The following is a 27,436-nucleotide window of genomic DNA, read 5'->3' as shown; positions in this document are numbered from 1 at the left end:
GTGAAGAGAGAGGACAGGTCCTCTTTTATCAACATTACCCATAGGGCAAATTACCAGCCCCATGAAGGACCCGGATTAATTGTATTGTCTGTACATGGCTACAGAATAAGTTCGCCCTATATAAGAACAATATATTGTGATCTTTATGTTACACAAAATTATATAGAGTATGGTGGATGAAAATAAGAGTATATTGATAATCTAATGCAACCACATGTTTAATGCCACAGACAGCTTGAAAAAGTTATGTGAGAACCTCCACCATTGATCTATAACTATATATGAGTGAAAAGGCGTCACATACATTATTATCTGTCTACCTATTTCATATCTAGTGTTCTCTTTTCTATTTATCTCTTTTCTATCTCTTTTATGTCTAGTTACTGTATCTGATTTATGTCTGTCTCTTATCTATCTACCCATTTATCCTACACAAGCATTCTTCTGAGGAGCACAACTTACCTGTATTTCATGCCAGTTTGCTTGGCTGTGGATTCCTTCAGTGAGATATGGTGCTGGGGAGTGAAAGTTCCCAGACTCCTGGCAATGATGGCCACAGTGCGGAACCTTGCCCTGGCTGCATTGACCACATTTGGACCGCTGGAGTTCTGCTTGCTGTGCCTATCGTCCCCATTCCTACTCTTGAGGTTGTGCTCTGTGCAGGCTATGGAGACTTGCATGGCTTCTGCTGGATACTCTGTGACCAAGCAGTCTGATGTTCAGAGGCTCATGGATCCCTTCTACTGGAAGCTGCCAGAGATCAATGAGTGCAAGTGTCAGGATTAGAGTTCAGGGGAGGGTGTCCTGTGTCCTTGGGATGCCACCAGTAAGCTTCTGAGAAGTCAGGAGACCACCAGGCAGTGAGCTCACAAGGAATTTCATTCCATCAAATCCTCCAGGACTTGCAAATTCAATCAAAAGAGTCTTGTGCCCCCATAATCGCCCACTGTTCACTCTTCTGTCCTGGTGCAGTCTTAGAAACAAATCAGTGCAGGTGCCTCTCAATATGTGAAGACTTCTGCTCTCTGAAGACCATCAGCTGATGAACAGACAATATCCTCCAGACCTGGAAGGACCTTTAATCACTTCAGGCTCCCTGAGGACAGGAGATCTCCATCTAGTTGAGGAGTGTGATGGTGTGAGATGTGACAGGCAGGAGCCTTCCTTTCATGTGCTGCTGAGTGTGAAGCTAGCCCAGGCTCTGCTTTGTTCCAGCATGCAGCGCCTGTAGTGAGAGGCAGATGGTGGGAATGGCTCTTTAAGAAGTGAGGAGTGTGCTGTATTTCTTAGCAGCACATCAGAAGGGAAATGTGGAGGTTGCAAGCATTTACAGCACCACTAATTAGAGAAGGCTCTGGCTTCAGGCTGCATTACTGTATTCTTTGGTTACCCAAAACTTCTCTACACCCCAAATATGAAAACCTCATGTTAGTAGTAGCCTGTGACAAGCAGCTCTCTGGAGTTGATAATCATGTCAGCAGTGAGAGGGTGAACATCTCTGCGTCCTCTTAAAGGGAACCTGTCACCGGGGTTTTGTGTATAGAGCTGAGGGCATGGGTTGCTAGATGGCTGCTAGCACATCCACAATACCCAGTCCCCATAGCTCTGTGTGCTTTTATTGTGTAAGTAAACCAATTTGATACATATGCAAATTAACCGGAGATGAGTCCTGTCCCTGAGATGAGTCCAGCGTGAAGGAGCCCAGCACCGCCCCGCATCCTCCAAATCTCCTCCTTGCTCGCCGACATCAGAAAGCTAAAGCGCCGTAATTTTGCGATGTGCGAGCTAGCGCATGCGCAGTGTCATCATAGTGTTACTTCCCTGTTTATTTTACACAATAAAAGCACACAGAGCTATGGGGACTGGGTATTGCGGATGTGCTAGCGGCCGTCTAGCAACCCATGTCCTCAGCTCTATACACAAAATCCCGGTGACAGGTTCCCTTTAAGTACATGATGTGCCCAGGGTGATAAGGAGCAGAACATCATCTGCCCATTGTCACACACTGGGGTGATGCAGGACCTGTGTCAGCTCTTCCCTACAATACACAAGAACCACACTTGGTTTTTGTAACACTGCAGAATCCAAACAGCATAGCTCAATGCACAGAGCCTAGAAGTCTACAGTATGTGCCAAGGTTTGAGCAGAACTCTCCGTGGCTGCAATGTACTGTAGTGATTTATATGCTTTACAGAGCAAGTGAATTACTTTAAGCCTCCAAAAACTCACACTGCACCAGAAGTAAATTCTTATATAGAAGAACAACATCTTCCATGCAGCAGCGCAGCACGACCACCCCCACACGCTCAATTATAACTATTAGTCCCTGTATACCATTCACTTACAAGCAAATACAGGTGAGATGGAAAAAAATCCATATATGTGTACATTGTAAGTATTATTTAGATCAGGGATGCCCAACCTGCGGCTCTCCAGCTGTTGCAAAACTACAGCTCCCAGCATGCCAGGACAGCCTACAGCAGGGCATGATAGGAGTTGTAGTTTTATAACAGCTGGAGGGCCGCAGGTTGAGCATCCCTGGTTAGAGCAATCAGCATGAGGAGGCTCCATAGGGACACACATGAGAGACAGAAGTTTAATTGAATTGATCCTAAACAAAAGGATTCATCCTGGGCCAGCATCCCTGAGTACTGCACAATTAAAGAAATATATGAGCGTGCACAGAAACGGCAGCAAACCTCAGATATTTAGAGCATTTTATTAGAACAGATGTTATAAAACATGTACCGAATATAATTACAAAAGATGCACCATCCATGAGGCTAGATGAGGCACCTTCAGGACAGTAAAAGGCTGGTGCAGGGGGTCAGCATTTTGTCAAATATTCAGTTCCTCCGTCCATTTTTTGATCTGTAATCAGAGGGTCACTGCAAATACAAGACTGCTGGTCTGCAGATGGCGTAATCTGGGGGCGCAGGAGTTTTTATGGAACTTTTTATATTTTCTTAGTAAACATAACTGAAGTGGGATATGAAGGCTAGGGCTACAAACAGACATTTAGTTGGCCATATTCTCTACTAGGTTTCAGTGACATGGTGATGTGATGTTATGTGGCCTTGGTAACTGATGGGTGCCATGGGGCATTAAGTTATTATAGACAAAACCTCACTGCGAGTCATTGGATATTCGGGCCAAATGATATTATGCCACCATGGGCACAACACCAGTGAGACCTAGTACATACTGACCAACAGGGACTAGCAGCAGGGAACAATTCCAAAGATAAGTAATATATTAAAAAGTTGTTTGCGTCATTTTCTTTTTATTTCTTACAGATTCTGGGAAGGGGTTTCCCTTAGAAACCCCAGTTTATAAACTTCTTACCATATAGTAAATGATGACACAAGAATAGTATAAAATCTACTTATTCATACGATTTTCAAGTTATTTTCCAATGGAGAAAACTCAACTGCTGAAATGTTCCATCTTGTAATCGGATAAATTAATAGCGAGTACATATTGATTTTCAAAGCCTGATTCAATTCAATTTTGTAAAGGAGGCATCAGACAAGTGTGTGTTCCTCTGCCGCAATCAGTGCCTCAAATATTGCCTGCTATAATCAGTGCCACAAAACACTACAAACAATAGCTAGCGTCCCCCATAACATTGCTAGTAATAACTAGAAACCCTATAACATTCTCATTTACAGTCAGTGCCAGGGGGCGTTGCAAGGGTTCCATGTAAATAACATCACTCTGCCCAAGCCCCCTCCAACATACCGTCCCATGTAAATAACATCACTCCCTCCCACAGCCACCTTCAACATACAGTCCCATGTAAATAACATCACTCTGCCCCAGCCCCCTCCAACATACCGTCCTATGTAAATAACATCAATCCCTCCCACAGCCGCCTTCAACATACAGTCCCATGTAAATAACAGCACTCCCTCCTACAATCTCCATCAACATACAGTCCCATATAAATAACATCACCCCCTCCAACATACAGTCCCATGTAAATAACATCACCCCCTCCCCAGCCACCTCCAACATACAGTTCCATGTAAATAACATCCCTCCCTTCAGCCCTAACATACAGTCCCAGTTAAATAACCACAACTCCCAGCATTGCTCCGCCTCTCCCTTCACTTACCTCTCCTCATGTACAGACCTCACCACAGCTTCTTCCTCATGACTTGTCCTTCACTGGGGTCCTCTCCTGCACTGGTCACATGATGGTGACATCATCGCAGGTCCTTCTCAACCACTGCTTGTTTTGCTGAACACATGACCTGTGATGTCACCACAGGTCCTTCAGCTCTTCCATTGTATTAGCATTCAATTGTTTTGCCGTCCTGAGGAGAGCAATACAGTTGTATCTAGCAGGAGGCAGTACATTCGGGGCATGGGATAAAACATTAGGGGCCCAGGCCCCGAATGATTTGACCTAGCAACGCCCCTGGTCTGTGCCCTCATAATAGACCTCTGTAAAAGTACAAGCTTGGAGGTATTGATATGTTCAGTGATCTTAAAGGCATACACATACCATAGAGGCACATCATGTGGCTGCTATAGGACCCCTGAAGAGAGGAAGTGTATTAGTACTTATTCAGGGATCCTGACTTCTCAGGCCCAAATAACAATAGTTTGGTGGAGTTAACCCACAGATGATGGAAGGGAGATTGGGAAAAAAATCGTAAAACTCATCCTATATCCTTGTGTTTGAGAGTGTGGTAGTGTAAACCAGTACAAAAGATGGGCTCCACTTTAATCTTTAAACGCTTGCTGTGACACATCTGAGAGATACTGTATGTTCCTAGTAAGCACATCAAGTCCTTATACTTGTGGCATCTAATTTATTGGAACACAATGAAAGATTATCTAAAACCAAAGTACAATCAGGGGATATCAAATGTTATACAATCCATCATATCTTATCATTGTAGCTACAGTATCTGGTATCGGAATCTTTTTCTGTAAAAACAGCCGGTGCTCGACCCCAGGAAGCACTTCTCCTTTCTCTGCCACAGCTCCAGCACCATCCTTAACAATGCCTGGCTAGTTTATAGCGATTCCCACCCATCAGACGTTTGGTTGGATACTGCAACAGGCAGGGGCGGACTGGGAACTTAAAGTGGCCCTGGAAAAAACCTAATCGTGGCCCCAATGTTGTAGGTGGGCCCAAAGTGATAGAAGACAGTGAAAGCACAAGTAGATGGGTTCATACAAGTTGGCAGGGTCAGTACTACCATAGTGCAGCACAGAATATCATTCCAGAAGCTGTCCCTTTGAGGTGGCCATCAATAGCTACCACGTGTCCTCTTCCAGTTGTATATGGATATGGAGCAGGGGGCTTAGGAGGTGAGATGTGGGCCACAACACCAAGGCAGCGTGACCTTCAGCATGCTGCCTGGACTTTCTCTAATAATGACCAGTATAGTTCCCTCAGTAGTATGCACACAGCCAGTGGCAGTGGGGAGGGCTCTGGTGGCCCTGTGGGAATACGCCCACCTGGAAATTTCCTCATGACCAATCGACCCCTGACAATAGGAAGTGTTGCGTACTGGATGTAATAAACCAGAGTCATTTGTTTACATGGTGAAAACGAGCCAGGAGGATCCAAATTTGAAAAAGAATATAGATAGATGTACATGAAATACCCAACTAAATTATCTGTTGAAAGCCATAGTAATCCCGGAAAACCCCTTTAACCCTTTCTGAATTCAGTAGAAGCCCAGTCTTTAAAAATGGCATCCTCTCGCAGGCGCATCAAGTGCCATAGCTGTTGGGTTTCTGCTGTTTTAAAGCCAGTTGTAACCAGGGGCGTAGCTAGAAATGCATGGGCCCCATAGCAAAAAAAAATTATGGGCCCCCCCCCCCTCTGTGCCATCCACAGATCCCCCTCCCCATAGCAGTGCCATCCACAGATCCCCCTCCCCTAAATAGTGCCATCCACAGATCCCCCTCCCCTAAATAGTGCCATCAACAGATCCCCCTCCCCTAAATAGTGCCATCAACAGATCCCCCTCCCCTAAATAGTGCCATCCACAGATCCCCCCTCCCCTAAATAGTGCCATCCACAGATCCCCCCTCCCCTAAATAGTGCCATCCACAGATCCCCCCTCCCCTAAATAGTGCCATCCACAGAGCCCCCCTCCCCTAAATAGTGCCATCCACAGATCCCCCTCCCCTAAATAGTGCCATCCACAGATCCCCCCTCCCCTAAATAGTGCCATCCACAGATCCCCCTCCCCTAAATAGTGCCATCCACAGATCCCCCTCCCCTAAATAGTGCCATCAACAGATCCCCCTCCCCTAAATAGTGCCATACACAGATCCCCCCTCCCCTAAATAGTGCCATCCACAGATCCCCCCTCCCCTAAATAGTGCCATCCACAGATCCCCCCTCCCCTAAATAGTGCCATCCACAGATCCCCCTTCCCTAAATAGTGCCATCCACAGATCCCCCCTCCCCTAAATAGTGCCATCCACAGATCCCCCTCCCCTAAATAGTGCCATCAACAGATCCCTCTCCCCTAAATGGTGCAATCCACAGATCCCCCTCCCCTAAATAGTGCCATACACAGATCCCCCTCCCCTAAATAGTGCCATCAACAGATCCCCCCTCCCCTAAATAGTGCCATCCACAGATCCCCCCCTCCCCTAAATAGTGCCATCCACAGATCCCTCTCCCCTAAATAGTGCCATCCACAGATCCCCCCTCCCCTAAATAGTGCCATCCACAGATCCCTCTCCCCTAAATAGTGCCATCCACAGATCCCTCTCCCCTAAATAGTGCCATCCACAGATCCCTCTCCCCTAAATAGTGCCATCCACAGATCCCCCCTCCCCTAAATAGTGCCATCCACAGATCCCTCTCCCCTAAATAGTGCCATCCACAGATCCCTCTCCCCTAAATAGTGCCATCCACAGATCCCTCTCCCCTAAATAGTGCCATCCACAGATCCCTCTCCCCTAAATAGTGCCATCCACAGATCCCCCTCCCCTGAACAGTGCCATCCACAGTATCAGGTGCCTCTCTCTCCCCCCCCCCCCCCCCCCGCCATGTGCCAATATCAGGTGCCAAACCCCCCCCCCCAGGTGCCAGTATCAAGTGCCCCCCCCCCCCCCGCTCCCCCCATGGCAGTAACAGTCGGGTATTAAAAAAAAAAAAAATAAACACTTCTACTTACCTCCATGTCAGCGATGCGATGCAGCCTCTTCCTGTGTCCCTCCCTGTATTGTGTCCCGTCCTGTATGTCCATATATGGAGTCACTGCTTGTATTTCAGAAAAGGTTTCTGCTGGGATTCGAACCCACGACCTTCAACCATGTAACCTTGTAACCATGGCATCTGATGTAGAAATTAATGGGGTTGCGTGAAAATCACAAGCATCCGCAAGCAAGGAGTTGCTAGGAGACGATCGGGATGGAGACCCGATCATTATTATTTTCCCTTATAACATGGTTATAAGGGAAAATAATAGCATTCTGAATACAGAATGCATAGTAAAACAGCGCTGGAGGGGTTAAAAATTTTTTTTACATTTTTTTTAACTCACCTTAGTCCACTTGATCGTGGCCCGCCATCTCCTTCTGTCTCCTTTGCTGAACAGGACCTGTGGTGAGCATTAATTACAGGTAAAGGACCTGTGGTGACGTCACTCCAGTCATCACATGATCCATCACATGATCTTTTACCATGGTGATGAATCATGTGATGACCGGAATGACGTCACCAAAGGTCCTGTTGCTGCACAGAGATCAGATGAAGACAGAAGGAGATGCCGGGCCGCGATCAAGTGGACTAAGGTGAGTTAAATTATTATTATTATTTTTTTAACCCCTCCAGCGATGTTTTACAATGCATTCTGTATTCAGAAGGCTATTATTTTCCCTTATAACCATGTTATAAGGGAAAATAATACAATCTACAGAACACCGATCCCAAGCCTGAACTTCTGTGAAGAAGTTCGGGTTTGGGTACCAAGCATGCGCGATTTTTCTCAGGCGAGTGCAAAACGCATTACAATGTTTTGCACTCGTGCGGAAAAATTGCGGGTGTTCCCGTAACGCACCCGCACATTTTCCCGCAACGCCCGTGTGAAAGAGACCTTATAGTTCCTGCAGGTGGAACAAGAACATAGCAAATCTGCAATGAACTGCAATAGCAATGTATTGTAGAAGCAATCTAATGATTGCTTATTATATTATTATAGTCATCTAGGGTGACTTAAAAAATGTAAAAATAAAAAAAAATTCAACTATTAAACTATATGACAAAAGGTGTAATCGAAAGAAAAAAATCTAAATGCCCGATTCACCATTTTTTCTTTGCTTCGCCTCCCATAAATAAAAAAAAGTGATAAAAATACACACTCCAAAATGGTATTAAAAAAAAAATACAGATTTTCCCACAAAAAATGAGCCACCCCACAAAAAGTTCAGGGCGGTCAGAATATGACAATAAAAAGAAAAAATAAATTATTTTCCAAATTTTTTTTAGTATTAAAAACACAAGAAAAACTGTATACATGTGGTATCTTTGGAATCGTACTGACCCAGAAAATGAACGGCATGGGTCAGTTTTACCACATAGGGAGCACTGTCAAAACAAAACCCATAAAACTGTGGCATAATAGCTTTTTTTTTTTTCTTCTAACTCAAATTCATTTGGAATTTTTCCAGCTTCTTACTACATCGTATGCAATATTAAATGGTGCAGTTAGAAAGTACAACTTATCCCGCAAAAAACAAACCCTTATATGTCTATGTGAATGGAAAAAAAAAATGTATGGCTCTGGGAGGGCTGGGAGTAAAAAATTAAAACACAAAAACGGAAAATCGCAGGGTGCTGAAAGGGTTAATGTTCCAATTCTCACCAACTAGACTAATAGATTTATTCATCATGTACTTTTCAGTGTTTTTCCTACGTTTGTCCACTGCCTCTTTTATTATGTCAGAGATCTCCACATTCACTGCTCCAATTGATAATCTTTAGCCTGGCAGCTCAGGGTGTGTGTCCTGTCTGCTACAGCTCTCTGCCTGTAACTGCCACAGCTTCGTAAAGAATATATGGCTGGCGGAAGTTGAAGGTTTAAACTGAGCACGTCCGACCAGCTCAGTAAGATGGACAAAAAAAAAAGAAAAGAACAAACACCGGGTGGCGCTATACAGAAACACTTTGTTGAATAACTCAGAGGCCATGCTAAATTTTTAATTACATGCAACTACAAAAGTATTCAGATCCAGATGCTGGGTTGAAAAATGTAGAATGTGTTTTGTGACACAAACCCTTTAATGTATTTCTGCCCACAGAAGGCAAATCCTACAAAATTATTGAGGATCAGCCACCACTTGAAAATAAAAAAGTAAAACCAATGAATATTTTCATTCTAAATAGTTTTTTTCTTGCAGTTGTAACCTAGGCTAAGAAATCTTAACCTATTATTATGTTTGATCACACATAAAACCAGGCCCGAACACAAAACATGAATAATATTTGATGACATACTGTAGATCTACCAGGCCTTAATAAAACCCTCAGTGTCATGAAATGATTGGGCTGACATTGAAGGTCCCAGGGGATTACTTCTCAATGTATTACTTGGGCAGAAAGGCTTTTACGGCCCATCTTTACAATGCATCTAAGCGTATCTTAAATTATAAAACAAAATGAAAAGTGCTCTTTACGTATAAAGGCATCTTTGAGTGTGGAGACGCAGCAGCCAACAAATCACTTAGTCAATGGATCAGAGAAAGCAACTGTTAACATGGAACACGCTTAGGGGGGATCTGGTTTTGTGCCAACGTCTTTGAAAAACTCTTCTTAAATCCTTAAATGCCATGGGGGACACAGGATCATTGCCAAACTGTGCACTTGTTCTAGCAGTGAAGATGTTAATCCGCTAATGCTTATCCCTGTAAATGGAGCACTGGCTCTCCAAGGTACTGAAATAAGATAACAGTTGGTGTTAAGAGCTCTTAGCCTTGATCATTTTATACGAAAAGGCTATATGCTAATTAAACAGGAAAATGAGTTAGTAACAGTTTAATAGGAATACAAAGCTCGGAATTTCTGACTATTCCTTAAAAAGAAGTACTTGAACTTTACATTTGTTGTAGTAGAAATTTAAAGCAAAGCAGAATGCAGCTTGTGTATTGTGAAAGGACAGGCTTTTTCTATAGATACTCCAAGCTGAATGAGGCTGCCTCATGGATGGTGCAGAAGTCTCATGAAAAGACCACAACTCACTAATAGGATACATGTGCCTTTGGACCAGGTAAAGCTTTCCTTGTTGTCAGTGATGGAAAATTCCTACCATTCTGTTGTTTTCTAATTAAGTCTTCCTGACTTGATACTCTTCTGTTTGCCAGAAGCTTTTCTGATGTTTCAATGCCAGACTGGCTTGACATTCCAACACTGTGCCTGACCAATGCTTGCATGTTATTCACTGGCTTAAAGGGGGATTACTAGGGTTTTTAACAGATATGCTCATGTACTGTAGTTGCTTACCTTGTGTACTGTACCCCTGCAGGACAGATTCTAACAGAAGGTGGCCACAGCAGGTGTCTTTAGGGCATTTGCTGGGTGCATGTCGGTGTTTGACCCTTTCCATCCAAGGGTCTGTTTCTTCAGAGTAATAAAGGTTTTTTGACAGCACACCAATAGGATTTTAATATGCTTTAATACTTTTCAGCCGTTTATACAGTAGGCATTAGAACGGTGTCAGAATAGGGTACTTGCAAATTGTTCTTGTTGTGCAATATCTCTGTATGGATCAGTCGGGGTTAATGATTCTGCCTCTGCTCATGTAGGAAGTCAGGTGTTGGACTTAGATCCACACCTAGCCAAGTCAGTGTTTTTTTGTTAGCTGAGGAATTGAGAGAGATCTACATGTACTCACTGCTCAGAGTACTATGTCTGAGCTCCTGAGAACCTACGTCTCCGAGGGATACAGACAGAGAAAAACCTTCTCTACTTCACAATGCTCCAGTAAAATAGAAAGGAAAGAGCTAGAAGTTCCAGAATCTGCTTGGTCAAGCATTGGAGTCAGTCAGTAAGGTATTTGCTGTTTCAGGCTGATAGAGACTTTACTGCAGTGAGAGGGACATTGCTAAGACGCTCTTCACACTTGGACATGGCCCGGCCCACCATATCTTAATCCTGTACTCCTTAGCTGGGAATTACAGCCACCACTGCAAGAACAGTATTGCCAGCCTTAGATTCTGCAGAGAGATACTTTGGAGGAAGAGAATGAAGGTGTACTACAATTCCCATCCTTTCCTATATCCATACATTGCTATCTGGGAAGATTTTCACTGAGTATTGTCTGGAACTGTGTTTTGATACTGTTGGATGTACTACAACTCTCATTATGCCCTATAGTAAAGAGATACATTTGTCTTCTACAACTGGTCTGGTGACTCCAGCACCATTCGCCACCCCACTGTACCTACATCTCCTGCCTTGCACCCACACAAAATGTTAGCATCAAGGACAGCCCAACCACTATCAGGCAGGAGCCCCCACATCAGGGTGTGCCCCAAAGGAAGAAAGGGTGCACCCTTCCATTACTGTCCTGGCCCTGGGAAACATTTGTGTGAGGACCACTACTGTGAATGATTATTGCAGCCAGAGCCATTACCACTCTCATCCTCCGCTCCTTTCTGCTGGAGGTTGTGGCACATCTTTCTCATGATTTTTTTTCAATTAGGACTCTCCTCACCCATTTTCACCATGTACACAAATCACTTCAGTTGGTTTATATCCCATGCGTAGCACTTCTCCATTATCTGCCAGAACTCCAACACTGCCCAAAACAATGCCCAGCTAGTTTATAGCTCCTCCCATCCAGTTATATAGACACTCCCCAATCACTGCCCCTAACAACCCCCAGCTAGTTTATAGCTCCTCCCCCCAGCTAGTTACACAGACACTCCCCTGTCACTCCCACTGTTGCTGCTTGGACACACCCATGGACATAATCTCACAGGAAGTAAGAAAGCGCTGCATGGACATGGTCATGTGACCACAACCCAGTACGGAAGATAGGAGCAAAAAGGTAAATAAATATATTACAAAATTACAGCTACTTTCCTAAATGATTATATTATAGCATGTTACTGCAAACTGGAAAATCCCTTTATTCTTGATGCTGAATTGACCCATGTCATTTTATAAATATGCTTCTTCAGGCAAGCCATGCCAATTTGTCATTGGTATCACAGAATGCCTGGCAGTCTTCAAACCCCTATGACACATTAGCTACTGCGCATGCGCCGGCCAATGCCGCAAAACCTGCGGCAAGGAGGCGGACCAGAGGCGCAGTAGCTACAGTGATGCAGTGCCCACAATGGGCATCGCAGTGTGCATGCCCCGGCCCAATGAGGGATCTCGCTGGCAGAGAAGGAGGACTCAAGGGAAGAGAAGGGCGGGCAGAGGCAGAGGCAGAGGCTGGGATATGAGCAAAAGAGGCAGAGCAGCCTGGGCTCCAATGAAGTGAACGCCGTCCCTGGGCACTTGGGAGCCCTCATTTACATACGAATAAAACTCTGTTTTTGCCTTGGGTGAACTTCACAAGAACACAACAAAGATACCATTTGAATCATCTACAGAAGGGATGCCCAACCTGAGGCCCTCCAGCTGTTGTAAAACTACAACTCCCAGCATGCCCGGACGGCCTACAGCTATCAGCCTACAGAAGGGCATGCTGGGAGTTGTAGTTTTACAACAGCTGGAGGGCTGCCGGTTGAGCATCCCTGGTCTACAGGTTTGCTACAGCGCGATGTAAGCGGTCTATAATGTCAAAATGTGGTGACAGACTCCCTTTAATATTACAATCTTTGACACAAACAAGAGAAAATCCATTTTGTTTCATCAGAACAAATAATTTCTATTTTGCCTCCATAATAAAAGATTTGAAGGAAAGAATTGACATATAATAGTCTAAAAATGGGATAGAGATTGAGTCACTTTATTAGACTAACCAAGATAATCAATAAGAAAGACAGTCCCTTTCCAGAGTTACAATTGTCATAGCAACACATTGAATTTAATGTATTGGAGCTACTCGGGTCTAAATTAAAAGGTAGCGGAGGGATTAGAAGTGCGTTGCCTCTAGAGCTGGCAGCATAGGTTCAAATATATCCAGCGTAACATCTGCATGACTTTTTTTTTAAATCAATTTGTATAAATTCTCCACTTCCCTCCCACATGCAAAAAAAAAAAAAGAAAGAAGAATGTTATTTGGCTTCCTATGTATGGAATGGGATAATACATGTCAGCGCTTTCTCTATACACTGCTGCAGAATATGTAGACAGCAGATAAGGAAAAGAACATCCACCTTTATACAAAGCTTCCATAGTTTGGACAGGTAACCATTAAATGTGATGTGAATATTCCATCTCTGCAAAAATGTGATTGATTATAAAAGAATAGGAGTATTATAGACGCTTCATGCTGGCAGCGGGTTCTTAGTGTTTCTTTGCCAAAAGTGCAAAAAGGTCAAAGCAATTTGTTCTTAATTGAAAAGTGCCTTTATCTGCAAGACAGTAATTTGCGCAGTATGTCAGGCCAGGGATAGTCCTTGTGCCCTTTCAATAAGTGTTATCATTTATCCTACAATTATTGGTGTGACAAGCAATAATGACAATGTCTTCTAACGATGTCAAGAATCCTTCTAAAGTAGCACATTAACTGTGAGAGCAGTAAGACGGTGAAGTAACTCATCTATCATTCTTTCTTAACCCCTGTGGATGTTCTCGGTAAAATAACGATATCACTTGTAAGTTATGTTCACATTGACACTTCCTATTTCTGTTGTTCCTTCTCCTTTATAGTAGCGGAACAAAGAAAATAAAAGCAGCGTTGTTTCCATCACGGATATAAAGGGTTCACTTGGATTTCCATCAGGAAGCCCCTCATTTTATAAGACAAAATAGAGCTCCATTCGCATACATGCAGTGGTGTGACTAAGGTATTTGGCACCTGGTGCGGGCCCTTTCTCTGGCATCCCCCCCAGTACTTAAATTTTTTTTGTACCCCCTCACAGTAGTATAGCCCTCATTGTATAACCTTTACAGTAGTTTTGTCCAGATATGTGCCCCCTCGCGGTAGTTATACCCATATGGTGCCCCCTCATAGTGATGAGCGGCATAGGCAATATTCGTTTTTGCAATATTTCGTGAATTTTTCGCATAATATTCGCAACAAATTTGCGAATTCTAGAATTTGTGATCTCCAGTCATTATTTTCGCGATTGTGCAAATCGGCACTAATGATTCGCATATTTTTTGCGCAATACGTGCAACTTCACATTTTAGCAGGTCTGACTACATATTACTGATTGGTGCACTATGTATTGTTGTGACATCACAGCACTATCTGTAGCATGTATGTATGGACAGCAGAACCTATCACACTACCTAACACACTGCACTGGAACCTATCAGCTACACTATATCAGGATATAACCTACACTGACTATCTCCCACTGACTATCTGTATTATATAAGCTAACTATCTAATGTAATTGGATAAGGAAAAGGATCCAGATGAAAGCACAGAGCACAGCAATGACACTGCTCTCTATCAGAAATGAAAAAAAACTGCTGCTGGGGAGGTTCTTATATAGTAAGGGGTAGGCAACTTTCCTATTGGTTGCTAGGGATGTTGCTAAGCTCAGACAAAGACATTCCAGCCTTCTCATTGGCCCACAAGCAAGAAGGGAGGTTACTGATGGAAAAAAAATCTCGAAGTGCCGATATTTGGGCTAAAAATTCGTAATTAGAATATTTGCAATCAACACTACCCCCTCACAGTATTTATGCCCTCACTGTACAACTTTCATAGTAGTTATGCCCACATTGTGCCCCCTTAAAGTACTTATCCCTTCATTGTGTCCCCTCACAGTAGTTATGCCCTTATTGTGCCCCGTCACAGTAGTTATGCCCTCTCTGTGACTTCATAACAGTTATGCCCCTTCACAGAGTAATGACCTCTTTGTCCCTTCACAGTAGTAATGCCCATTGTGCTCCCTTTACAGTAGTAATGCCCTCAACATACAAACCGGATTCCAAAAAAGTTGGGACACTATACAAATCGTGAATAAAAACTGAATGCAATGATGTGGAGGTGCCAACTTCTAATATTTTATTCAGAATAGAACATAAATCACGGAACAAAAGTTTAAACTGAGAAAATGTACCATTTTAAGGGAAAAATATCTTGAATCAGAATTTCATGGTGTCAACAAATCCCCAAAAAGTTGGGACAAGGCCATTTTCACCACTGTGTGGCATCTCCCCTTCTTCTTACAACACTCAACAGACGTCTGGGGACCGAGGAGACCAGTTTCTCAAGTTTAGAAAAAAGAATGCTCTCCCATTCTTGTCTAATACAGGCCTCTAACTGTTCAATCGTCTTGGGCCTTCTTTGTTGCACCTTCCACTTTATGATGCGCCAAATGTTCTCTATAGGTGAAAGATCTGGACTGCAGACTGGCCATTTCAGTACCCAGATCCTTCTCCTACGCAGCCATGATGTTGTGATTGATGCAGAATGTGGTCTGGCATTATCTTGTTGAAAAATGCAGGGTCTTCCCTGAAAGAGATGACGTCTGGATGGGAGCATATGTTGTTCTAGAACCTGAATATATTTTTCTGAATTGATGGTGCCTTTCCAGACATGCAAGCTGCCCATGCCACACGCACTCATGCAACCCCATACCATCAGAGATGCAGGCTTCTGAACTGAGCGTTGATAACAACTTGGGTTGTCCTTGTCCTCTTTGGTCCGGATGACATGGCGTCCCAGATTTCCAAAAAGAACTTTGAATCGTGACTCGTCTGACCACAGAACAGTCTTCCATTTTGCCACACTCCATTTTAAATGATCCCTGGCCCAGTGAAAACGCCTGAGCTTGTGGATCTTGCTTAGAAATGGCTTCTTCTTTGCCCTGTAGAATTTCAGCTGGCAACGGCGGATGGCACGGTGGATTGTGTTCACTGACAATGGTTTCTGGAAGTATCCCTGAGCCCATTCTGTGATTTCCTTTACAGTAGCATTCCTGTTTGTGGTGCAGTGTCGTTTAAGGGCCCGGAGATCACGGGCATCCAGTATGGTTTTACGGCCTTGACCCTTACGCACAGAGATTGTTCCAGATTCTCTGAATCTTCGGATGATGTTATGCACAGTTGATGATGATAGATGCAAAGTCTTTGCAATTTTTCGCTGGTTAACACCTTTCTGATATTGCTCCACTATCTTTCTGCGCAACATTGTGGGAATTGGTGATCCTCTACCCATCTTGGCTTCTAAGAGACACTGCCACTCTGAGAAGCTCTTTTTATACCCAATCATGTTGCCAATTGACCTAATTAGTGTTAATTGGTCTTCCAGCTCTTCGTTATGCTCATATTTACTTTTTCCAGCCTCTTATTGCTACTTGTCCCAACTTTTTTGGGATTTGTTGACACTGTGAAAATTGGAATCAACGTATTTTTCCTTTAAAATGATACATTTACTCGGATTAAACGTTTGATCTGTCATCTACGTTCTATTACAAATAAAATATTGACATTTGCCATCTCCACATCATTGCATTCAGTTTTTATTCACAATTTGTTTAGTGTCCCAACTTTTTTGGAATCCGGTTTGTAGTAGTAATGCCAATTGTGTCCCCTTCATAGTAGTAATGCCCATTGTGCCCCCTTCATAGTAGTAATGCCCTCTATGCCCCATTCATACTAATAATCCCCATTGTCCCCCTTCATAGTAATAATGCCCACTGTGCCCCTTCATAGTAATAATGCCCATTATGCCCCCTCCATAGTAGTAATTCCCATTGTGCCTCTTCACAGTAATAATGCACATTGTGCCCCCTTAATAGTAGTAATGCCCTCTGTGACCCTTTGTAGTAATAATGCCCTATGTGCCCCCTTTGTAGTAGTAATGCCCTCTGTGCCCCCTCCATAGTAGAAATGTCCATTGTGCCCCCTTCACAGTAATAAAGCCCTCTGTGCCCCCTCCATAGTAGAAATACCCATCGTGCCCGCTTCACAGTAATAAAGCCCTCTATGCCCCCTCCATAGTAGAAATACCCATCATGCCCCCTTCACAGTAATAAAGCCCTCTGTGCCCCCTCCATAGTAGAAATACCCATTGTGCCCACTTCATAGTAATAAAGCCCTCTGTGACCCCTCTATGTTAAAAAAAAAAAACAATCAGTACCTACTCACCTTGTCCTGTTCCTGAAGCTCACAGACCTCTCTCCCCTGCAGACACAGATCACTCTGCAGCACTGTGTTGGAGGAGCACAGGCAGATTCCGGGCTGCAGGCTCCTCTCACACAGGCCAGCAGCAGATGGAGCAGGTGGAGCAGAAGGCTCTGTGCTTCATCATTCACTGTGGGAGAGATGGAGCGCAGAGAGCTGAGTGGCAGGACCGCAGCTCCCGGCGCTGTATTGATGGAAGTGCTCATTGTTTCTGGGCTCTGGCCATATACCCTGCTTGAGCACCTTCAGCTCAGCTGGATGAGGAAAGCAGAAACTACAGACAACCTCCAGAGTTCCAGAAAGAAAGCATCCCCTGAGAATCCATCTGTGAGATAAGTCCAGAGTCCTTGGAGAAGCTATTTCCTCCTCAGCTAGTCTGTCCCCACACAGCAGAAGGTACCAGATAAGTGCAAAAGCTAACCCTGCCACAGTTACAGAGCTACCAAGCAGACGTTTATCCTGCAAGCTCCACATTTAAAGCAGAAGTACTCATTCCTACCAATGATTGCCAAAACCTGCTGGGACCAAGAGACCAAAGCTGTATACCGCTTGGATGCAAGTTATTTCAAGTAAAACAACATTTGAACTTGAAGGTATGGACATCAATTATTCTGCTAAGCTCCTCTATTACTCCTACTTATCACTACACTCAAATTTATTGCAAGTGAGCCAGGAGCCATGAGTCCGGACGTACCCATGTAGGAGACACCGTGACACAACTAACATCAAGCTATAGAGACATTATAGGCCATTACACCACTCTGGCATTCCTAATCTGGGACGTGCATTATAACACCTTGGAAGGGCCCTGGGATAGTACCCTGCGCACGCTGCAATAGGCGTCACAAACAAATTCAGGATATATTATCCACCTGACCCGGCCACTGCACTAAAAGTGGTGTCAGCTAACCCGTTCCTGGTCCTCCGCACTTCTAGCAGGAATAATAAAGGAATGGCATGGAACAACATAGACTCATAACAATAGATGCTTTAGAATTGTTATTACGTGGGGTACGCAAGTAATTACTAAAATAGGCATGTCAGGAGAGATTACAGGTCCCCTTTAAGTAGCAGCATACAACAGAATAGACTATGAGTGTTTAGCATTCCCCGGCTGACATTTAACATATGACCAGTATTCTCGTACAGCATTAGACCTAGCATGGGAAAATGCTAAGTGGAGAGGATGGGAGAAAAAAGCTGTGCAATGGTGGTTGGTTCCGCTCCATCTTTCCCCTAGGGCAACATACACAGTGAAGAGACAGGTGCATACTTCCTTCCCCTTGAGGAAAACCCTGGTTTGGTGGTCTCCAGCATAGTGGTGGTTAGGCTGTTGTTGATGTTGATGAGTTTTTGTAAGGTGCAAGGCAGGCAGATGAGGCCAAGTGTGGATTACAATGATGAGGCCCAAGTGGTCGAAACCAGTTCTTTACTGAAGACTTTGTCAGTTTATACATACACATACTGTTAGATCTTATTAATAGTTTCCCAAAAACTTCTGGCAGAAGAAAGAAGGTGAATTCCACTTGTTACATCCACACATCCAGACACTTTCTTAGTATATCTATATTTTCAACCTGTTCCATCCTGATATAGTGCACTATATTCTCACAAGACAATATCCACTCACAATGTGGTTCTACAATGTCCACCGTGCGGTACAGAACATTACCAGACTTGTATCTGTACATTCTAATATCACCAAGGACCTGAGGCTTTTACCTCTTGCCAAAATGCTGTGAAGTCCATAGCCAGCATTTGTGTGTTACCTTCACATGTAGTCATCCTTCACCAAACAATATGGCTGCTAAACCTTAAAAAAATGACTTTCTGAACCTCCTGGATGGATGGCTGAAGTGAAGTTGGGCCCCAGATACTCAGCTGTATGTCTCCTCAGGATGCCTACTTGCTCACCAACTCTCAGCTCACTCACGGAGAAGGCTGAACTCAGGGGCATTGATGCAGTAAGTAGTTTTAGTGCTATTCAATAAACTGTTAATATATCCTCAAGAGACGAGAAAAATTCCTGATTGTAGTGAATGGGCTGGAAATAACCATTCTCCTGTATGCTGACAAGTTGTATTACTTCCAGAGAAGCAGATACATCTGCAGAGCCATCTCCTACCTCTATGTTTCCTCTATGGTCATTGATGATATACATTATCTATACTGTATATGTGCCTCCTATGGAACTAAAAAGACATTGATAACATGATGGCTTCTCGCCTATAATTGAATTGCAGTGGTGACACCAGCCTTGTGTCCTGGATCAATAGAGTCATCTGTAATTAAGAAGTGCAAAGAACTTCATAAGATTGGGGACACTGGTTTTTAGATTAGCCAGCTAATATCTGATTAAATGTATATACTCTATTAAGCAGAGCATTGCAGTGTAATATTATTGCTAGTTAGAATAAGTAGATCAGAAATATATTTCCACATTTATCGAAATAGACAGGTAAGTGGAATTGTCTCATAAGATATTGCAAACATCTATGGCCGGTTTAGCTATATGTGCTCAATGGGCTCCTTGAAAACCATGGCACACAGCTTCTAGTCACCTATTGACAGTATACAAAGAGTAATTTATTCCACAGACTGTGAATTCTAGTAAAACTTACAATCCACTCTGCTCAATCAATCATGACATGGACCATAGACAGTAACATGTACATTTTGATATGAGTTTCCCTGCATTATGTAGCATAAAGGCAGTCTGCCGGCAGGAAATTCCCAGTTAAGCCAGCACAGTGCCTTGTAGGACTAACTCAGTTGAATGTAATGATGACTTTTACTTAGTGATCAACTGCTTCATTCTGAAGAAAAAGTACTTTTAATTCATATGCAAATCAGCAGTTAAGTGCCCCAAGGGCTGGCCAAAGCCACTGTGCACCCTTGCTCCTGCTGCTTCCTCTGCCAGCTCCTCCTGCTTCCTCTGCCAGCTCCTCCTGCTTCCTCTGCCAGCTCCTCCTGCTTCCTCTGCCAGCTCCTCCCTCTCCTTCTTGATGGACAAGGCCAGGTTCCTGCAGAATCATCTCTGCTGACCCCATCAATCACAAAAAAGAAGGAGGGGCTGGAAGAGAAAGGCAGGGGACGAAGGGTGCACAAAGTGGCTTGGGCCCGCCCTTCGTGCACTGAACTGTGACTAAACACCGCCGATTCAAGAACTGTGTACTTTGCCTCTATACTGCATCCGCTAGTCCTAACTACCAGAGCGAATCCCCACAGGGGATATAATTATATACATTTTTAAGATATCATGAATAAATGCTAAGGCTACTTTCACACTCGTGTTTTAGGCGGATCCGTCATGGATCTACAAAAACTGATCCGTTACAATAATACAGCCGCATGCATCTATCATGAATGGATCCATTTGTATTATCTGTAACATAGCCAAAACGGATCTGTCATGAACTCCATTGAAAGTCAATGGGAGACGGATCCGTTTTCTATCGTGCCAGAGAAAATGGATCCGTCCCCATTGACTTACATTGTGTGCCAGGACGGATCCGTTTGGCTCAGTTTCGTCAGACGAACACCAAAACGCTGAAAGCAGCGTTTGGTGTCCGCCTCCAGAGCGGAATAGAGACTGATTGGAGGCAAACTGATGCATTCTGAGCGGATCCTTTTCCATTCAGAATGCATTAGGGCAAAACGGATCTGTTTTGGACGCTTCTGAGAGCCCTGAACGGATCTCACAAACGGAAAGCCATAACGCCAGTGTGAAAGTAGCCTTAGTTTTAAGGGTCATCATTTGCTCAGTGAACTCTTTCTATATATTTACCCATTCTCACATTTTTTGTTACCAGTTATAGTAAAGTTGTATCTTTATAAACTTGTGGTTCTTTTATTTCCTTAGTTGCTTTTTTAACTTTGACTTTCAATGATGAGGCATGCTGCAACATACAGCAACACCAAGAATCAACACTATGTACCCTTAATTGTCCATGGGATATTTTACATTTTCAACTATATAACATCTGGGTACTGCCACTAAAAAATGTATGTATCCAGACCGCTTTAAGATGCAAACAGGGAACAAGCCCTGTACTACTCTGCCTTACCAGTATGGTTTTAACATTTTATATTTTCCATGAATAATCATCAGACCTTGTGCGATTAGTTGCGTTTCTTGTATGATTTTTTAGATATATTTTTATCATGTTTTGGATTGACTCCTGGTCTTAGCTATAAAAATAAAATGTGCATACAACATATGCTCCGAATATGCACTTTATGTGGCTAATAACACATTTGGGATGCATTGGTATCCAGTTTCTGCTGCATTTTCTACTGTAAAAATAAGCATATATGGAAGCATGTTGCATCCAGTAGAAGCAGATGTGTTGTAGGATGAACCAACATTCAACAAGTATGAGATGTGTTATTTATTCACTTAATTATGAATCAGTTATTTTGATGTGTCCTAGATTGGGTGCTTTTTTTTTGAACAACCCCCCCCCCCCCCCAAAAAAAAAACAAAAACAAAAAACAGTGCTATACCTGTCCATGGATTGCATCTGGGAATATAGCTCAGTGTCATTAAAGGGAATACGGCTAAGCTGGAATACTACATGCAACCTGTGGATGGGTCTGGCATTGTGATTTTACAGTTTGCAATAGCATAGGCCTTTAATACCATTACCGTGGGGGCCTGACTTTTGGCCCCCCACTGATCAGCTGTTTGAAGGGCTCATGACCCTTTAACATCACAATGTCCCCATCACATGGTCATTCACACTGCCCCTCCTTATCACATTTGGTCACTGTAACTACTCCATGTGCTGCTTCTCCTGTTTCCACTCTTTCCAAAACTTCACACATTAAGGCCTCTTTCACACTGGCGTGTGCGGCCCGTTGCCATATTGTGGACCGCATTTGCGGATCCGCAATACATGGGTGCCGTTCCGTGGGCATTCCGCATCACGGATGCGGACCCATTCAATTAAATGGGTCCGCAAATCCGGAGATGCGGAATGGTGCGGAACGGAACGGAACCCTACGGAAGCACTACAGAGTGCTTCCGTGGGGTTTTGTCCTGTACCTCCGTTCTGCAAAAAGATAGAACATGTCCTATCTTTTTGTGGAACGGCCAGATCGTGGACCCATTCAAGTGAATGGGTCCCCGATCCGCTGCGGCTGCCCCACGGGCTGTGATTGTGTATTGCGGCCCGCATTTTGCGGGCCGCAATACAGCAATGGGCCGCACAGGACTAGGTAAATGACCTCTGGCATAAGGGGGTAGTGCATAAAAGGGGGGTGGGGGGAAATGGACCTGTAAAGGAAAGCTTACTTACCTACTTCCCAGTGCTGGCTCCTTGCTCCTTCTATTTTGGGTCTGGGCTGCTCCTCTGGGTTCCCTCACTGAAAACATCTGGTTTGAGATCGCCGCAGCCACTGGCCACAGCGGACACCGGATCCCCTTACATTATGTGACCATAACGTAAGGGGAGCCAGTCACCGCAGCGGGCAGTGATTGGCTGCAGGCACTATCTTGGTTGGTGCATCCTGTGTCATCTTATATATTTATTGCCATTTCCTGCAATGTGTGTATGTATTTCCTTGCAAATGTAATGTTCAAGTTTAATGTGCCTGGCTGACCATCAGGTGGCAGCAACATCAGCAGAGATAGTCTTCCTGGAGAGGAACCTTCTAGTTCTTTTCAGCCCTCTCTAGAGAGGGAGGAGTTAGTTAGTTAGTTAGTTAGTAAGTCTAGCCTACCCTTCCTAAGGGGAAGGTTGTGTGTCGGCCAGCAGAGCTCTGTCTGCTCTGCTGTGCCCAGAGGCCCTTACATTATGTTACCATGACGTAAGGGGAGCCAGTCACCGCAGTGGCCAGTGATTGGCTGCAGGCAATGTCAAATCGGATGTAGAGATGAGCGAAGTATTGGAAAATTTGATTCGGCTACTTTGCAGAATTTTTTTTAAAAATTTGGTTCGTGACAAATTACTTTGTCATGAAGAACATTTCTTTGTGAGTAATAGGTTCAATGACAGGGTGCTGCGATTGCGCTGCTCCCAATCATTGTACCCCTCAGATGCTGTGATCGTACATGATTGCGTTATCTGATAGTAAAAATGCAGTGTAAAATTAACAGGACAATATATAAAATCATACTTACCTACTTCATTTGCTCGCGACAGGCCAGCCACCGCCATTTTGATTGAAGATCTCGCGGTGCGAGATGACGTCATCGCGCCGGTGACAGGATTTCGAGCGAGACCTTTAATCAAGATGGCAGCAGCCGCCCGTTGCAAGCAAATGGAGGAGGTTTATGATTTTTTTCGTTTTTACACTATTTCAGGTGAAATCTATTCGCTACCACAAAGCATGAGTAAATTCGGCTTAGCGTTGAATTCCACTTTGTTGGGTTCAATTCGCTCAACACTAATCAGATGTTTACAGCAAGGGAGCCCAACGGAGCATCACAGGCCAGGAGAATAAGGAGCGTGGAGTTGTAATGACCCAGAGTAGGGATTACCACCTCCTTTGTACCCCCACTATCTTGGTTGGTGCATCCTGTGTCATCTTATATATTTATTGCCATTTCCTGCAATGTGTGTATGTATTTCCTTGCAAATGTAATGTTCAAGTTTAATGTGCCTGGTTGACCAGCAGGTGGCAACAACGTTAGCAGAGATAGTCTTCCTGGAGAGGAACCTTCTAGTTATTTTCAGCCCTCTCTAGAGAGCGAGGAGTTACTTAGTTAGTAAGTCAGTCTAGCCTACCCTTCCTAAGGCGAAGGTTGTGTGTCGGCCAGCGGAGCTCTGTCTGCTCTGCTGTGCCCAGAGGCCCTGCCGGCAATCCTACCCTGGGTGCCAACACTACCATTTACAAAGGGGACTCCATGTCCTCGTTGCTTAACTGCAACTGGCATCACGATTACTTGCTCCAAACCCCTCTATTCTTGCACAACTCTTAAATCCAGATTGCTTTGGTAGTATACTGGTTCCTATCAAAATTACCACTTGGTTGATGAATGACAAGTGTCTTTCATGTTATTTCATACCTTAGCCACACATAACAAATTCAATTTCTCAAACAGATCATATCCATTTTTCTCTTATTGCTTTTACAATCAAGTTACTGGTAAATTCATTATTTCATAGTTTTTTTTCTTGCAAAAATATTAGCCCAAAATCTGCTGACAGTAAATTGACAGGCCAGTGATTGTCTAAAATAGTGCACATTATTCACTGTAAATATAGGAATGCTGTTTAGAAAAATCAGCAGACCTTAGTTTCAACTCCTCTGAAAAGAGGTATTGACCACCTGCTACCTTCTTCTTATCTTTCTCCATATTTATCCCCTGGTCATTCCTATAAATACTAAGATGGATCCAAAATGCTTCTTCCAGAAAACAATAAAATAAACCTGTCAAACTCTATCTGTGTCTACATTGCTTGTCATAATCTATCAGTCATATGAGCTGCAAGCAAAGCAAAGTTCAAGGTAGTCAGCATATTATGTGGTTATTTAAGTGAAAGGCCAAAAAACTACGTATTTTTGGGTGATGTTTAAAGGGTGATATTAAGAATCATACACTGAGCAAAAATATAAACTCAACACTTTCGGTTTTTCTCCCATTTTGCATGAGCTGAACTCAAAGATCTGAAACATTTTCTACATACACAAAAGACCCATTACTCTCAAATATTGTTCACAAATCTGTCTAAATCTGTGTTAGTGAGCTCTTCTCCTTTGCCGAGATAATCCATCCCACCTCACAGGTGTGGCATATAAAGGTGCTGATTAGACAGCATGAATATTGCACAGGTGTGTCTTAGACTGCCCACAATAAAAGGCCACTCTGAAACGTGCAGTTTGATCACACAGCACAATGCCACAGATGTCGCAACGTTTGAGGGAGCGTGCAATTGGCATGCTGACTGCAGGAACGTCAGAGCTGTTGCCCGTGCAATGGATGTTCATTTCTCTACCATAAGCCGCCTCCAAAGGCGTTTCAGAGAATTTGGCAGTACATCCAACCGGCCTCACAACTGTAGACCACGTGTAACCACACCAGCCCAGGACCAACACAGATTTGTGAACAATATTTGAGATTAATGGGTCTTTTGTGTATGTAGAAAATTTTTTAGATCTTTGAGTTCAGCTCATGCAAAAAGGTAGCAAAACCGAAAGTGTTGCGTTTATTTTTTGCTCAGTGTAATTAAAGCAAGCCTGGCACTGATAGATCCACTAGCATCTTATACATGACCCTTAATTAGATGACATATTGGAAATATCTGAAACCATTTGAAAAATATATAAAAATGAAATAAGAAATTTCGTAGGTATTCTTTAACCACCTCAGCCCCTATAGCTTAACCACCTCCGGACCGCTGTACGCACAGACGCGTCCTGGAGGTGGTTGATTCATTCCTCCTGGACGTGCCGGCGCGTCCTCTCGCGAGACGCGAGATTTCCTGTGAACGCGCGCACACAGGCGCGCGCGCTCACAGGAACGGAAGGTAAGAGAGTTGATCTCCAGCCTGCCAGCGGCGATCGTTCGCTGGCAGGCTGGAGATGTGTTTTTTTTAACCCCTAACAGGTATATTAGACGCTGTTTTGATAACAGCGTCTAATATACCTGCTACCTGGTCCTCTGGTGGTCCCCTTTGTTTGGATCGACCACCAGAGGACACAGGTAGCTCAGTAAAGTAGCACCAAGCACCACTACACTACACTACACCCCCCCCCCCGTCACTTATTAACCCTTTATTAGCCCCTGATCACCCATGATCACCCCATATAGACTCCCTGATCACCCCCCTGTCATTGATTACCCCCCTGTCATTGATCACCCCCCTGTCATTGATCACCCCCCTGTAAAGCTCCATTCAGACGTCCGCATGATTTTTACGGATCCACTGATAGATGGATCGGATCCGCAAAACGCATCCGGACGTCTGAATGAAGCCTTACAGGGGCATAATCAATGACTGTGGTGATCACCCCATATAGACTCCCTGATCACCCCCCTGTCATTGATCACCCCCCTGTCATTGATTACCCCCCTGTCATTGATTACCCCCCTGTAAAGCTCCATTCAGACGTCCGCATGATTTTTACGGATCCACTGATAGATGGATCGGATCCGCAAAACGCATCCGGACGTCTGAATGAAGCCTTACAGGGGCATGATCAATGACTGTGGTGATGACCCCATATAGACTCCCTGATCACCCCCCTGTAAAGCTCCATTCAGATGTCCGCATGATTTTTACGGATGCACTGATAGATGGATCGGATCCGCAAAACGCATCCGGACGTCTGAATGAAGCCTTACAGGGGCATGATCAATGACTGTGGTGATCACCCCATATAGACTCCCTGATCACCCCCCTGTCATTGATTACACCCCTGTCATTGATCACCCCCCTGTAAAGCTCCATTCAGACATCCGCATGATTTTTACGGATCCACTGATAGATGGATCGGATCCGCAAAACGCATCCGGGCGTCTGAATGAAGCCTTACAGGGGCGTGATCAATGACTGTGGTGATCACCCCATATAGACTCCCTGATCACCCCCCTGTAAAGCTCCATTCAGATGTCCGCATGATTTTTACGGATGCACTGATAGATGGATCGGATCCGCAAAACGCATCCGGACGTCTGAATGAAGCCTTACAGGGGCATGATCAATGACTGTGGTGATCACCCCATATAGACTCCCTGATCACCCCCCTGTCATTGATTACACCCCTGTCATTGATCACCCCCCTGTAAAGCTCCATTCAGATGTCCGCATGATTTTTACGGATGCACTGATAGATGGATCGGATCCGCAAAACGCATCCGGACATCTGAATGAAGCCTTACAGGGGCGTGATCAATGACTGTGGTGATCACCCCATATAGACTCCCTGATCACCCCCCTGTCATTGATTACCCCCCTGTCATTGATTACCCCCCTGTAAAGCTCCATTCAGACGTCCGCATGATTTTTACGGATCCACTGATAGATGGATCGGATCCGCAAAACGCATCCGGACGTCTGAATGAAGCCTTACAGGGGCATGATCAATGACTGTGGTGATCACCCCATATAGACTCCCTGATCACCCCCCTGTCATTGATTACCCCCCTGTAAAGCTCCATTCAGATGTCCGCATGATTTTTACGGATGCACTGATAGATGGATCGGATCTGCAAAACGCATCCGGACGTCTGAATGAAGCCTTACA

General features: G+C 44.1%; 1 protein-coding gene across 2 annotated transcripts in view; it reads right to left on the bottom strand.

The window, feature by feature from the left end:
• The window catches only part of KCNAB1 (potassium voltage-gated channel subfamily A member regulatory beta subunit 1), a 393,898-nt gene that overhangs the window by 198,579 nt on the left and 167,883 nt on the right, over nucleotides 1–27,436 (bottom strand). Inside the window, exon 1 of one of the 2 annotated variants that reach the window (XM_040428137.1) lies at nucleotides 463–1,178. The exons of the other annotated variant lie outside the window; for it this stretch is intronic. Coding sequence (XP_040284071.1) covers nucleotides 463–680 — 218 coding nt within the window. The 5' untranslated portion in view covers nucleotides 681–1,178. Of the gene's footprint in view, nucleotides 1–462; nucleotides 1,179–27,436 lie in introns of those variants that run through there. 2 annotated transcript variants of the gene reach the window in all.

The sequence above is a fragment of the Bufo bufo genome, chromosome 4 (genome assembly GCF_905171765.1).
Source record: "Bufo bufo chromosome 4, aBufBuf1.1, whole genome shotgun sequence".
NCBI classification, from domain to species: Eukaryota; Metazoa; Chordata; class Amphibia; order Anura; family Bufonidae; genus Bufo; species Bufo bufo.
Note: the sequence above shows the minus strand (reverse complement) of the source record. Positions and strands in the feature narration are given on the sequence as shown.